Source organism: Trachypithecus francoisi, unplaced genomic scaffold, assembly GCF_009764315.1.
Source record: "Trachypithecus francoisi isolate TF-2019V2 unplaced genomic scaffold, Tfra_2.0 Lachesis_group1, whole genome shotgun sequence".
NCBI classification, from domain to species: Eukaryota; Metazoa; Chordata; class Mammalia; order Primates; family Cercopithecidae; genus Trachypithecus; species Trachypithecus francoisi.
Window position 1 is genome coordinate 43,021,894 of NW_022681454.1, and position 14,148 is coordinate 43,036,041.

Sequence of the window (14,148 nt, forward strand, 5' to 3'; positions counted from 1 at the left end):
TAGCAATGCTATAAGTAAAGTGGAAGTCTGTTTCATTAACTTGGGTTATTCTTTCTTCCTCCAACTTGAAACTTTTTCCACGTTCTTCGGGAAATTCCTAGCTCTTTTTCCATCTTGATCTGTGGGCAAAACTGTCTACAGAAGGGTTAGACTTCAGAGCAACACTAATATAAGAGCATCTAATATAACCCAACTGGGTTTTCTTTGTACAGAACCCTCTAAATTAGGACCAGATTTCCAGTATAACAAAAGTGCGCTTTGAAAGACGTGGCTAGGCATGACTACATTATTTATTCTTATTAGAATAACAAATGGTGTAAATTGTGCTGGATGATGCAGCAAGAATGAGATTCCTGGGTGCCGAGGGGGCACTGGGGAGTTTTAGTGGGTTGCCTTGAGACCCACCCCACCTCACTACCACTTTGGTTTTTGTCGTAGCATTTATCCTTTCAGCTGCTTTACATTTGGGGATCTCATGTGTAGATTATTTGGGGAAAAATGGATGCAAATAAACATTGAAAAGTACTATCATAGAGGGAAGACCATGGATTTTGCTCATAGAGAGACCTCTTCAATATTCAACTTTCTAGTTATAACTTGATAATTAGTTTTTAAAAACCAGCTTAGAGGCTGTGTTTCCTCATTTGTAAAATGGTAGTGTCTATCACGTCAGGCTGGTATGAGAAGAGGGCAAAGACTCCACATTAGATGTAAGCCATCCCATTCCTCTCCTACGGTTATGGCTGAATTAGCTAATTTTCCCTGAGAATGGAAGTAGTGGACGTATTCTTCCACTATCTTGGAAGAATAGTGCTTTCCAGCACTATTCTCCAAGACAACAGAAATAGCACATGAATTGAAACACATTTACTCTCCTCTTCTTACAGTGGCAAAACTTTAAACCAGAAAGGGAAGTATGGAACAAGTGTTTAAATTGAACGACTCTGAGAAGTGTAGAAAATGGTTGTGTCATGTGACCACAAGCAGTTTAGCTTGAGGTAGCAGTTAATAAAAATCATTTCAAATGGAATTTATTAATAAAATAATGGCCAGTAATGACTAACTGTATTGAGTGCCTACTATGTGCCAGGCAATGTTCTGTTCACTTCCCATGAATTAGTTCATTGAATCCTCTCAACAATCCTTTGAATAAAAGAGAGGTCTCATCACAGAATTGCACGGACTCTGAGGACCTTATTTTAGAATGGCTTTGTTGTATTTGTGATTATATTTAGAAATAAAAATGTAGCTTTGGTATTTATGTATTAAGTTTATTTTAGGCAATTTATTTGTTCTGACAAGGGAATAAATTATGAAGAAACGGTAGACTCTTGGTATTAGTGAACTTAACATTTGATATTTTAGCCTTTGAAAGTAATATTTGTAAGTCATGTTGTTGATCCATTACGTAAAACAATTTTTAATTGTGTTGAGTTACTATTTTGAATTTTGTGTGCTCAGAGCCTGGTGTTTGAAGTGACACAAATAGAAAATGAGCTTAGGAAGCTGCATAGCACTAACATTTCATTTCAGCTTTGTTATTCTTTGCTTGTAGTCACAAATACATTTCATGAGAAAACCATATGGCCATTCAAGAATCTGGTCATTCACAAGTGTCTTGGGTCATAGCAGGAATTCATATTCACCTAATATGCACTGGTACAGAGGTCATGGTTGCTGAAAATATTGAACTATGTTTGTACTCATTAAGATACTGAAATAATTGGGCCAGGCGTGGTAGCTCATGCCTGTAATCCCAGGATTTTGGGAGGCCAAGGCAGACAGATCACTTGAGTCAGGAGTTTGTGACCAGCCTGAACAACATGGTGAAACCTCGTCTCTACTAAAAATACAAAAATGAGTCAGGTGTGGTGACATGCTCCTGTAATCCCAGCTACTTGGGAGGCTGGGGCAGTAGAAGCGATTGAACCCAGGAGGAGGAGGTTGCAGTGAGCTGCCGAGGTTGCACCACTACACTCCAGCCTGGGCAACAGAGCGAGACTGTCTCAAAAAAAAAAAAAAAGAAAAGATATTGAAATAATTTATATTGGTTGGTAAATAGCCATTGCCCAAGATGCATTAATGTCTCTTTTCTTCTCTGTAAACTCCAACTTATAAACTTTGCCAGATAAAATGCAGGATGCCCACTTACATTTAAATATCAGATAAATTATAAATAATTTTTTGGCTTAAGTATATTTCATACAGTATTTAGTACATACTTAAACAAAAAATATTTGTGTTCTATCTGAAATTCAAATTTAACTGAACTTCCTGTATTTTTATTTGCAAAATCTGACAACTCTATTTTACTAGGAACTCAGATCTATTTACAATCTAGCAGTAATGAGTAAAGGGCTGGACTCAGGGTCCCTGCAGGTCCTTGCTCTAGGACCTTGGCCAGCCCAGCATTTATTCTGATTTGGTGCACTTGTTGTACAAGTCATTAAATATTTTTAGTTTAATCTCCTGTCATAGCAATAGTGAATGACAAGGATTTATCTACATTTTATTCCTTCTAATATTTGATAAGAACTCCATTACTTAGAAATGTTCTCATATTTGGCTTATAAAGTACACTGTTTTTCCATCACTGAATTTGTTTTCACTCAGAGTTTTTCTTTTTTCTATTTTAATATTATGCAAAACTTAAGTGCAGTGGATCCTTTTTTTAGGTCAATTCTTGCACAAAGAAATGACAAAAATCCATCAACAAAGTGACCAAATGGCTGTGCATATTCAATCTATCTTTTTGGAAGAGCTTTAAATTTCTACAGTCTTGACAAAGTTCACTGTTCATATTATTCAGATTGATAACAACAACTTTCTGTGATTCGGTGCCATTAGAAATGAGATAGTATATGAGTTTAGCCATCTTGATATAATAGTCAAGTCAAACTATAATTGCAAGTGAATCCTGCTATATACAGAAAATGCCCATTTATATTGCCTTAAAATATCAATGGTAGATTAATATTTTATAAATATCAATTAGATCCTAATGTTTGATTACCAAAGTACATCCCACAGGTTACTAATTATGAGATAATTATATTATTGACTCTAAAAATTCTCACAGTTGTATGTGCTGGAGCAATCCTGGTTAAACCCAGTTTATCAGGTTTCTTTTAAGTTGAATATTTTTTAGGTTTTAATATGTGCAATTATAAATCTTTGGAGAAAAGCTATACGTATGTGTCAGTATGTTAAGCATGTTTGAGTATGTGTTTGCCTGTGTACGTGTGTATCCACATTTCCTGAGCTCATTGTAGCAATTATTCCCTTCACAAAGCCAGGGCTTCAAAAACTGCTGCAAATTCCTTTTTTGCAAGTCAGAAGCTTAGTATCAATTTACTTATTTTCTCTTTGTATTCATTTTGCAATGGCACCTAATCTCCTCTAACTGATGGATGCCTCTAGAGGACACCAGTAAAGGTTATATGCTCAGAAAAGCAAAGAGAAAGGCATGTAAATGATTTTAAAAATATTACTCTCAACACCCTATCTGGTTATTTTCATTGTATTATCAGAGATGCTTTACCTTTGCTTGAGATAGAAAGGTTGATAGCTACTGTGGGAAACTAAATAGATTTACAGAAATGTCTCAAGATTTCTGTGCTTGTTTTCTTAAAAATAAAATGAGGATAATGATGCTCAAATTAAATCTTTACTGAAAAAGATGTCTGTATGTGTACTGATTAGTGTGGCTGAAGATGCTATACAAAAATGCATTTGAAAGTGCTTTGAAAAAAGAAGTATTAGTCTAAATTTATAATATAATTAGTAATCTTCAGTTGATAGTGGCTTCTGCACACTTCAGCTTTTAGCTTTCTGATTTTTTCAGACTTGTTATTAGTATACTATTCTATAAACAAAGACATGAAACTGTTAAATGATACTAATGGGAAAGTTAAAGTATTTTCCCTTAATACAAAAAAACAGCTTCTGAATTATTTGGTTTGTAAATAGACGTTTTCATATGATGTATTTCTTGAAGTTATGTGCCCTTCAACCTAAAATTTTCCCACGTTACAAACCAAACCTGTGGTATAGATGGCCATTGGCTGGGGAATGAAGGAGAACTTCAACTAATTACTTCCCTGGGTGTAATGTGTATTAATAGTAGGTGAATTCAAGTGTATAGCCATATTATGCCAATATCGTTTTATGACCACTCACAGTACAGAAAGACCAGGAGGCTGATTGAGTTGTTCATGCTAACACATCTTTTGTTTTCTCTTGTTCCCCTGCCACCTTTTACAGAGAGTGCAGCATCCACATGAGTGTCCCTCTTGTGGAGGCTTTGGGTTTCTTCCATGCTCTATGTGCCATGGGAGCAAGATGTCCGTGTTTCGAAATTGCTTCACAGACTCTTTCAAAGCCCTGAAGTGTACGGCTTGCAATGAAAACGGTCTTCAGCGTTGTAAGAACTGTGTTGGTTAATTGGAGCTTCTACCCACGAAAAGTCTCATTTTATTAATCAAAGGCAATACTTTGGTTTATATATATTTTTAAAATGCTTATGTTTATGGATTAACCAATAAACTTTATTATAATTGTCTTTGTGGTGAATTTTTGCTGCAATCATTTTCTTTGATGTATTAAATAAATGTTTATTTAACAACTACTATGTGCCAAACCTTGTGCTAGACCCTGGTTTCGAATTGGAATTAACGGAGTACCCCAAACCACTCAAAGATATCCAAAGTCTGATTCCCTAAATGTATTTGCTCATCTAAAGAAAAGAGCAAAATCTAGATAATGGTGCCTATTGCAATATCACCCTATTGACTAGGATGAGTTAATGCAAGTACCTAGAAGCATAACATATTTCTAGGCATGTTACAAGGAAGAAGAAAGCTCTGGAGAGTGGAAAAAATGTGATCACATTTATACTTAGGCAGTAATATTTTTAAGCTGTAGAATAGTTTTGTTTGTTTTTTTTTTAAGCTGCAGAATAGTCTCAAAGCTGATGATCTTAATGATAAACCAATAATGCTATCAGGTGGATTTCTTTGTGTCGATACAAAAGCTACCAGAAGACTTATCTGGACATTTATTTATTTATTTATTTAATATTTGGGGGTACATGTGAAGGTTTGTTACATAGAATTACTTTGTACCATTGTCACTTGAAAGCCATTCATAAAGGTGACTCTTTATCGTCCTCTTAGCGGGACACCAGAGCGCTCTACCGTTTGAACACATTCTAGGTATGAATGTGCAAAAAAGAAAATTTGCTGTAATTATTGACTGATGACTACGTATATACACATGTCTGTACTCGGATGGATTTGCTTTATCAATGATTTCTAGAAGTTGCCTTCACAGTATTTTTGATAAGGTAATGGAAATATTTTGCTCCTTGGTTTTCTGAAAAGCAACAAATATTTACAGAGTACTTTTTAATTAGCTAGGCCCACTGTAAGAGATGGTTTCTGCTTTCATGGAGCTTACACTTTAAGAAGTAAGGAGTATTCAATGAATAAATATGAGCAGATGAGTCCTATAATACTACAAAAGAGCAGGGTGTGGTGGCTCATGCCTATAATCCAGCACTTTGGGAAGCCTAGGCAGGTGGATCATGAGGTCAGGAGATCGAGACCATCCTGGCTAACATGGTGAAACCCCATCTCTACTAAAAATACAAAAAATTAGTCGGGTCTGATGGCAGCACCTGTAGACTCAGCTACTGGGGAGGCTGAGGCAGGAGAATCGGTTGAACCTGGGAAGCAGAGACTGCAGTGAGTCAAGATCGCACCACTGCACTCCAGCCTGGGTGACAGAGTGAGACTCTGTCTCAAAAAAACAAAAACAAAAACAAAAAAAAACTGCAAAAGAAGTACAATGTGTTATGGGAAAGTATCAACATGAGGTAGAAAATGATTAGAAAGACTGCTGAGCAACTGATATTTTAACTGAGACATGAGGGAAATTGGAAACCAGTTACTCAACAAGCAAGGGGATAGTGCTTCAGGTAGAGAAATAGCGTATGTGGTGACCCAAGGTCAGAGGAAAGGTGTGTATTCGAAGAACTGTAAGAAATCCAATATAGGAGTGATTGCCTCATAATAGTGTAGCAGTTTATAGCAGAATAAGCCTTCTGCTAATAACGCATGTACACTGAACAAAATAATAAAAAACAAACGCAATTGTTGAAGGTACTAGAAAACAACCCCAAACAAAAAGAAACAGGAGAGGATTCATTTACTGAAAGATTGGAAACACAACGAACCTCACATTTATCCAGCGTTTCCTCTGCAGGTACATTCTAGTTTTCATAAAATATGTCTCATAAAGAAATTGTAGTCTTACTGGGTGAAAAAGATAGAGGTTGGAATCTGGAGCTGCCAGAGTGTCTGGAAGTAAGGGGAAAATTCCAAGAAATGAGGGGATTAAGCAGAAGGGAGCCCCAACATCTGCTCATTAATTTCACCCGAATCCTGGGCTGATTCCTAACCTACACAGGCAGAGGAAAGATGCAGCCAACAGGCCAGAAAGTTGGGCAGAGAGATCAGCTGCTGCCTGTAGAATTCTTGAAACCAAACCCCCATGGTTTTATGGTATCTTTTAGTATTTGACTAAATGCTAGAACAAAACTCAACATGCAAATTGGGTATAGAAAGGAACTCCTTGAATATGAAACGCTAGAGCTAATATCATACATAATGGTAAAATATTGGATGCCTTCTCCCTAAGATCAGCAACAGCGAATGAATATTCATTTTCATCACTTCTATTCAATATTGTGATAGAGGTCCTCACTAGACAAATAAAGCAAAGAAAAAAGTCATAAAAATTGGAAAAAATGAAGCTCACTATTTGTATACAACATGATTGGGATGTAGAAAATCTAAAAAAATTTATAAACTACTGAACTAAAAACTGAAATTAGCAAAATTATTGGATTCGAGGACACTATATAAAATTTGGAATGCAATGTATAAGAAACACACAATTAAATATGAAATTTCCAATCTAATATCCAATTGGATATTGAATGTCCAATATAAAGCACTATCAGAAAACACCAAATACGTGGAATACATTTTTCCAAAGATGTACAAGATTTCAACATCAAAAACTAAAATGCAGATTTTGCTGAGAAATTATAGAAGACCCTAATACATGGAGAAATATATAATGTTTATGTAATGGAAGACTTCACATTTTAAAGGTGTCTATAAAGGAGTTGCAATGCAATCTCAATTAAAACCTCACCAGATTCTTAGTAGAACTTGATGAATAAATCTAAATTTATATAAAAATGCAAATAACCTAGATATTTTTGAACAAGTAGAGTAAAATAATGAGAGACAAACAGATAGATAAAATAGATTAGGATATATAGAAATAGACACACACATTAAGATCAACTGATTTTCAAGAAAGATGCCAATTTGAGGCAAGAGAGAAGGGAAAGTCTTTTCACAAATAGTGTTGAAACAGCTAGATTTCCATGTGGAAAAAATGACTATGACAATGATACTACTACGTTGCTACCACCGCTGCTCCTGCCACCTAGTAGGTAGAGGTCAGGGATACTGATAAAAATTCTACAAAACACAGTATAACCCTTTGCCTCAAAAAAGGATTATTTAATCCAAAATGTCAGTAATGCCAAGACTTAGAAACCCTGATCTAAATGTTGAAGCTAAATCAAGACAATAGTTTTACAATCTGGGGATAGGTGAAGACGTTTTGGGCAAGTAAGTCAAAAACACCTAACCATAAATTGGACTTCAAGATTAAAATGTTCGGCCGGGCGCGGTGGCTCAAGCCTGTAATCCCAGCACTTTGGGAGGCCGAGACGGGCGGATCACGAGGTCAGGAGATCGAGATCATCCTGGCTAACAGGGTGAAACCCCGTCTCTACTAAAAAAATACAAAAAACTAGCCGGGCGAGGTGGCGGGCGCCTGTAGTCCCAGCTGCTTGGGAGGCTGAGGCAGGAGAATGGCGTAAACCCGGGAGGCAAGCTTGCAGTGAGCTGAGATCTGGCCACTGCACTCCAGCCTGGGTGACAGAGCGAGACTCAGTCTCAAAACAAAACAAAACAAAACAAAAACAAACAAACAAAAAAAGATTAAAATGTTCTCACAAAACACATGTAAGAAAATGAAAAGGGAAGCCATAACAGGGAGAAAATATTCACAATCTAAATGTCTGCCAAAGGACCAAAATATGTAGAATATGTAAAGAACTCTGAAAAACCAAAAATAAAAAGACAACCTAAAGACAATCTAATGAAGAAATGGGTCACAAGTGCCTGCAAAAGAGGCTATGGCTGGCCAAAAACATTTAGTAAAATATGACATCATTACTCATTAGAGAAATGCAAATTAAAACTGCAATGTTATATTACTGCACAATATTTGGAATGACTAAAATTTGTTTAAAAAGATTGAAAATACTAAGTGTTGGTGTGGAGGTGGAGTAACTAGAACTCTCCTGCGTTGCTAATGCGAATGTTAAGTGGTACGACCACTTGGGAAAACCTCTGACAGTTTCTGATGAGGTAAATATACACCAAACACCAGTTTACTCCTAGTTACTTACTCAATAGAGATAAGAATATATGGCTAGGTACAATGGCTCATGCCTGTAATACCAGCACTTTGGGAGGCTGAGGTAGGAGGATCATGGGATCAGGAATTCGAGACCAGCCTGGCCAATATGGTGAAACTCCATCTCTACTAAAAAATACAAAAATCAACAGGGCATAGTGGCATGCACCTGTAGTCCCAGCTACTTGGGAGTCTGAGGCAGGAGAACTGCTGGAGCTGGAGAGAGGGAGGTTGCAGGGAGCCAAGATTGTGGCACTGCATTCCACCCTGGGCAGTAGAGCGAGACTCTGTCTCAAAAAAAAAAGAAAGAAAGAAAGAAAGAACATATGTCCACACTGTACGAGCATTTTGTGGAAGCTGTACTCGTAATAGCCAAAAGTAGAGGTATCTCAACTTGCGGTATATTAATAAAGAGTGATGCTGATTAAAATTCCAAAGATACAATTCCTAATGCCACAATTCTAATTGTTGAAATTTTGAAAGATCAGTGTTCTTAAAGTCTAAATCTCTGAAGTCTATAATCCCTAACATCTAATTCAATCCCCAAACCATAAAGACAGGTGTGGAATTAGGTGATGATCATGGCTTCTAAAAATGAATTTCAAATTGTTACCAATAAAGTTTGCTTTGTCTACTCAGCCCAATGCATTGAGTGGAAAATTTTGTTGAGTGAATTGACTATGTCATATGGCAATAACAAAAACTTCAGTTTAAAAATGCGTCATTTGTCTGCATTGGCATTCTTTCCATCTCATGAAGCTGTAGACAGGTTTAATACCTTAAAGCTGAATTTCTTTGAAGATGCCTGCAAAGTCACTGACTGGTTTGAAAATAATTATGTTTATGGTAGGATAAAAAGACATGCAATGGTGTTGAACCATTACCAGTATTGTTTCTGCCAGATTTGTAGTCTGAATGTGAGTGCCTGCAGAATGGGTTTCTGTGTACCCCTAAAAATACAGAGGCATGGCACAGAAAGTGGTAAAATGTAATAGGGAATGCTCGTGTTATTGTATATCAAATCAAGGAAGAATTCAAAAGAGCAACACTATGTGGAAAATGAATGTAGACATATTCTCCAACAGGAGCCATGCCCTAATAGAAAAAAAAAAAAAAGGCGGAGCAAGATGGCCGAATAGGAACAGCTCCAGTCTCCAGCTCCCAGCAGGAGCGACACAGAAGACAGGTGATTTCTGGATTTTCAACGGAGGTATTGGGTTCATCTCACTAGGGAGTGCCAGATAATTGGTGCTGGTCAGCTGCTGCAGCCCGACCAGCGAGAGCTGAAGCAGGGCAAGGCATCCCCTCACCTGGGAAGCACAAGGGGGAAGGGAATCCCTTTTCCTAGCCAGGGGAACTGAGACACACAACACCTGGAAAATCGGGTAACTCCCACCCCAATACTGTGTTGTACCAAGGGTCTTAGCAAAAGGGCACACCAGGAGATTATATCCCACACCTGGCCGGGAGGGTCCCACACCCGCCCATGGAGCCTCCCTCATTGCTAGCACAGCAGTCTGGGACTTAACTGTAAGGCAGCAGCAAGGCTGCAGGAGGGGCGCCCGCCATTGCTGAAGCTTAAGTAGGTAAACAAAGCTGCTGGGAAGCTCGAACTGGGTGGAGCTCACAGCAGCTCAAGGAAACCTGCCTGTCTCTGTAGACTCCACCTCTGGGGACAGGGCACAGCTAATCAACAACAACAACAACAACAACAACAAAGCAGCAGAAACCTCTGTGCATGCAAACTACTCTGTCTGACAGCTTTGAAGAGAGCAGTGGATCTCCCAACACGGAGGTTGAGATCTGAGAACGGACAGACTGCCTGCTCAAGTGCGTCCCTGACCCCTGAGTAGCCTAACTGGGAGACATCCCCCACTAGGGGCAGACCGACACCCCACACCTCACATGGTGGAGTACACCCCTGAGAGGAAGCTTCCAAAGCAAGAATCAGACAGGTACACTCACTGTTCAGCAATATGCTATCTTCTGCAGCCTCTGCTGATGATACCCAGGCAAACAGGGTCTGGAGTGGACCTCAAGCAATCTCCAACAGACCTACAGCTGAGGGTCCTGACTGTTAGAAGGAAAACTAACAAACAGGAGGACACCCACACCAAAACCTCATCAGTACATCACCATCATCAAAAACTAGAGGCAGATAAAACCACAAAGATGGGAAAAAAGCAGGGCAGAAAAGCTGGAAATTCAAAAAATGAGAGCACATCTCCTCCTGCAAAGGAATGCAGCTTATTGCCAGCAATGGATCAAAGCTGGACGGAGAATGACTTTGACGAGAGGAGAGAAGAAGGCTTCAGTCCATCAAACTTCTCAGAGCTAAAGGAGGAATTACGTACCCAGTGCAAAGAAACTAAAAATTTTGAAAAAAGAGTGGAAGAATTGATAACTAGAATAATTAATGCAGAGAAGGCCATAAATGAGCAGACAGAGATGAAAACCATGACATGAGAAATACGTGACAAATGCACAAGCTTCAGTAACCAACTCGATCAACTGGAAGAAAGAGTATCAGCAATTGAGGATCAAATGAATGAAATGAAACGAGAAGAGAAATCTAAAGAAAAAAGAAGAAAAAGAAATGAACAAAGCCTGCAAGAAGTATGGGATTATGTAAAAAGACCAAATCTGCATCTGATTGGGGTGCCTGAAAGTGAGGGGGAAAATGGAACCAAGTTGGAAAACACTCTTCAGGATATCATCCAGGAGAACTTCCCCAACCTAGTAGGGCAGGCTGACATTCAAATGCAGGAAATACAGAGAACGCCACAAAGATACTCCTCCAGAAGAGCAACTCCAAGACACATAATTGTCAGATTCACCAAAGTTGAAATGAAGGAAAAAATCTTAAGGGCAGCCAGAGAGAAAGGTCGGGTTACCCACAAAGGGAAGCCCATCAGACTAACAGCAGATCTCTGGGCAGAAACTCTACAAGCCAGAAGAGAGTGGGGGCCAATATTCAACATTCTTAAAGAAAAGAATTTTCAACCCAGAATTTTATATCCAGCCAAACTAAGTTTCATAAGTGAAGGAGAAATAAAATCCTTTACAGATAAGCAAATAACTACAGATTTTGTAACCACCAGGCCTGCCTTACACGAGACCCTAAAGGAAGCACTAAACATGGAAAGGAACAATCGGTACCAGCCATTGCAAAAACATGCCAAAATGTAAAGAACATCGAGGCTAGGAAGAAACTGCATCAACTAACGAGCAAAATAACTAGTTAATATCATAATGGCAGGATCAAGTTCACACATAGCAATATTAACCTTAAATGTAAATGGACTAAATGCTCCAATTAAAAGACACAGACTGGCAAACTGGATAAAGAGTCAGGACCCATCAGTTTGCTGTATTCAGGAGACCCATCTCACATGCAGAGACATACATAGGCTCAAAATAAAGGGATGGAGGAAGATCTACCAAGCAAATGGAGAACAAAAAAAAGCAGGGGTTGCAATCCCAGTCTCTGATAAAACAGACTTTAAACCATCAAAGATCAAAAGAGACAAAGAAGGCCATTACATAATGGTAAATGGATCAATTCAACAGGAAGAGCTAACTATCCTAAATATATATGCACCCAATACAGGAACACTCAGATTCATAAAGCAAGTCCTTAGAGACTTACAAAGAGACTTAGACTCCCATATAATAATAATGGGAGACTTCATCACCCCACTGTCAACATTAGATAGATCAACGAGACAGAAAGTTAACAAGGATATCCAGGAATTGAACTCATCTCTGCAGCAAGCAGACCTAATAGACATCTACAGAACCCTCCACCCCAAATCAACAGAATATACATTCTTCTCAACACCACATCCCACTTATTCCAAAATTGACCACATAATTGGAAGTAAAGCACTCCTCAGCAAATGTACAAGAACAGAAATTATAACAAACTGTCTCTCAGACCACAGTGCAATCAAACTAGAACTCAGGACTAAGAAACTCAATCAAAACTGCTCAACTACATGGAAACTGAATAACCTGCTCCTGAATGATTACTGGGTACATAACGAAATGAAAGCAGAAATAAAGATGTTCTTTGAACCCAATGAGAACAAAGATACAACATACCAGAATCTGTGGGACACTTTGAAAGCAGTGTGTAGAGGGAAATTTATAGCACTAAATGCCCACAAGGGAAAGCTGGAAAGATCTAAAATGGACACTCCAACATCACAATTAAACGAACTAGAGAATCAAGAGCAAACATATTCAAAAGCTAGCAAAAAGCAAGAAATAACTAAGATCAGAGCAGAACTGAAGGAGATAGAGACATAAAAAACCCTCCAAAAAATCAATGAATCCAGAAGTTGGTTTTTTGGAAAGATCAACAAAACTGATAGACCACTAGCAAGACTAATAAAGAAGAAAAGAGAGAAGAATCAAATAGACGCAATAAAAAATGATAAAGGGGATATCACCACCGACTCCACAGAAATACAAACAACCATCAGAGAATACTATAAACACCTCTACGCAAATCAACTATGGGATGCAAGGCTGGTTCAACATCTGCAAATCAATAAACATAATCCAGCATGTAAACAGAACCAAAGACAAAAACCACATGATTATCTCAATAGATGTAGAAAAGGACTTTGACAAAATTCAACAGCCCTTCATGCTAAAAATTCTCAATAAATTCTGTATTGATGGAACATATCTCAAAATAATAAAAGCTATTTATGACAAACCCACAGCCAATATCATACTGAATGGGCAAAAACTGGAAAAATTCCCTTTGAAAACTGGCACAAGACAGGGATGCCCTCTCTCACCACTCCTATTCAACATCGTGTTGGAAATTCTGGCTAGGGCAATCAGGCAAGAGAAAGAAATCAGGGGTATTCAGTTAGGAAAAGAAGAACTCAAATTGTCCCTGTTTGCAGATGACATGATTGTATATTTAGAAAACCCCATCATCTCAGCCCAAAATCTCCTTAAGCTGATAAGCAACTTCAGCAAATTCTCAGGATACAAAATTAATGTGCAAAAATCACAAGCATTCTTATACACAAGTAACAGACAAACAGAAAGCCAAATCATGAATGAACTTCCATTCACAATTGCTTCAAAGAGAATAAAATACCTAGGAATCCAACTTGCCAGGGAGGTAAAGGACCTCTTCAAGGAGAACTACAAACCACTGCTCAGTGAAATAAAAGAGGACACAAACAAATGGAAGAGCATACCGTGCTCATGGATAGGAAGAATCAATATCGTGAAAATGGCCATACTGCCCAAGGTAATTTATAGATTCAATGCCATCCCCATCAAGCTACCAATGACTTTCTTCACAGAATTGGAAAAAACTGCTCTCAAGTTCATATGGAACCAAAAAAGAACCTGCATCGCCAAGACAATCCTTAGTCAAAAGAACAAAGCTGGAGTCATCATGCTACCTGAATTCAAACTACACTACAAGGCTACAGTAACCAAAACAGCATGGTACTGGTACCAAAACAGAGATATAGACCAATGGAACAGAACAGAGTCCTCAGAAATAATACCACACATCTACAGCCATCTGATCTTTGACAAACCTGACAA

The 14,148-nt window shown here is 38.2% G+C and overlaps 1 protein-coding gene across 1 annotated transcript in view; it reads left to right on the forward strand.

Moving 5' to 3' along the window:
- GRXCR1 (glutaredoxin and cysteine rich domain containing 1) overlaps positions 1-4,556 on the forward strand; it is a 149,433-nt gene extending 144,877 nt beyond the window's left edge. The window contains exon 4 of the mRNA XM_033214113.1: positions 4,264-4,556. Coding sequence (XP_033070004.1) covers positions 4,264-4,443 — 180 coding nt within the window. The 3' untranslated portion in view covers positions 4,444-4,556. The remainder of the gene's footprint in view (positions 1-4,263) is intronic.
- Positions 4,557-14,148: the final 9,592 nt, after the last annotated feature.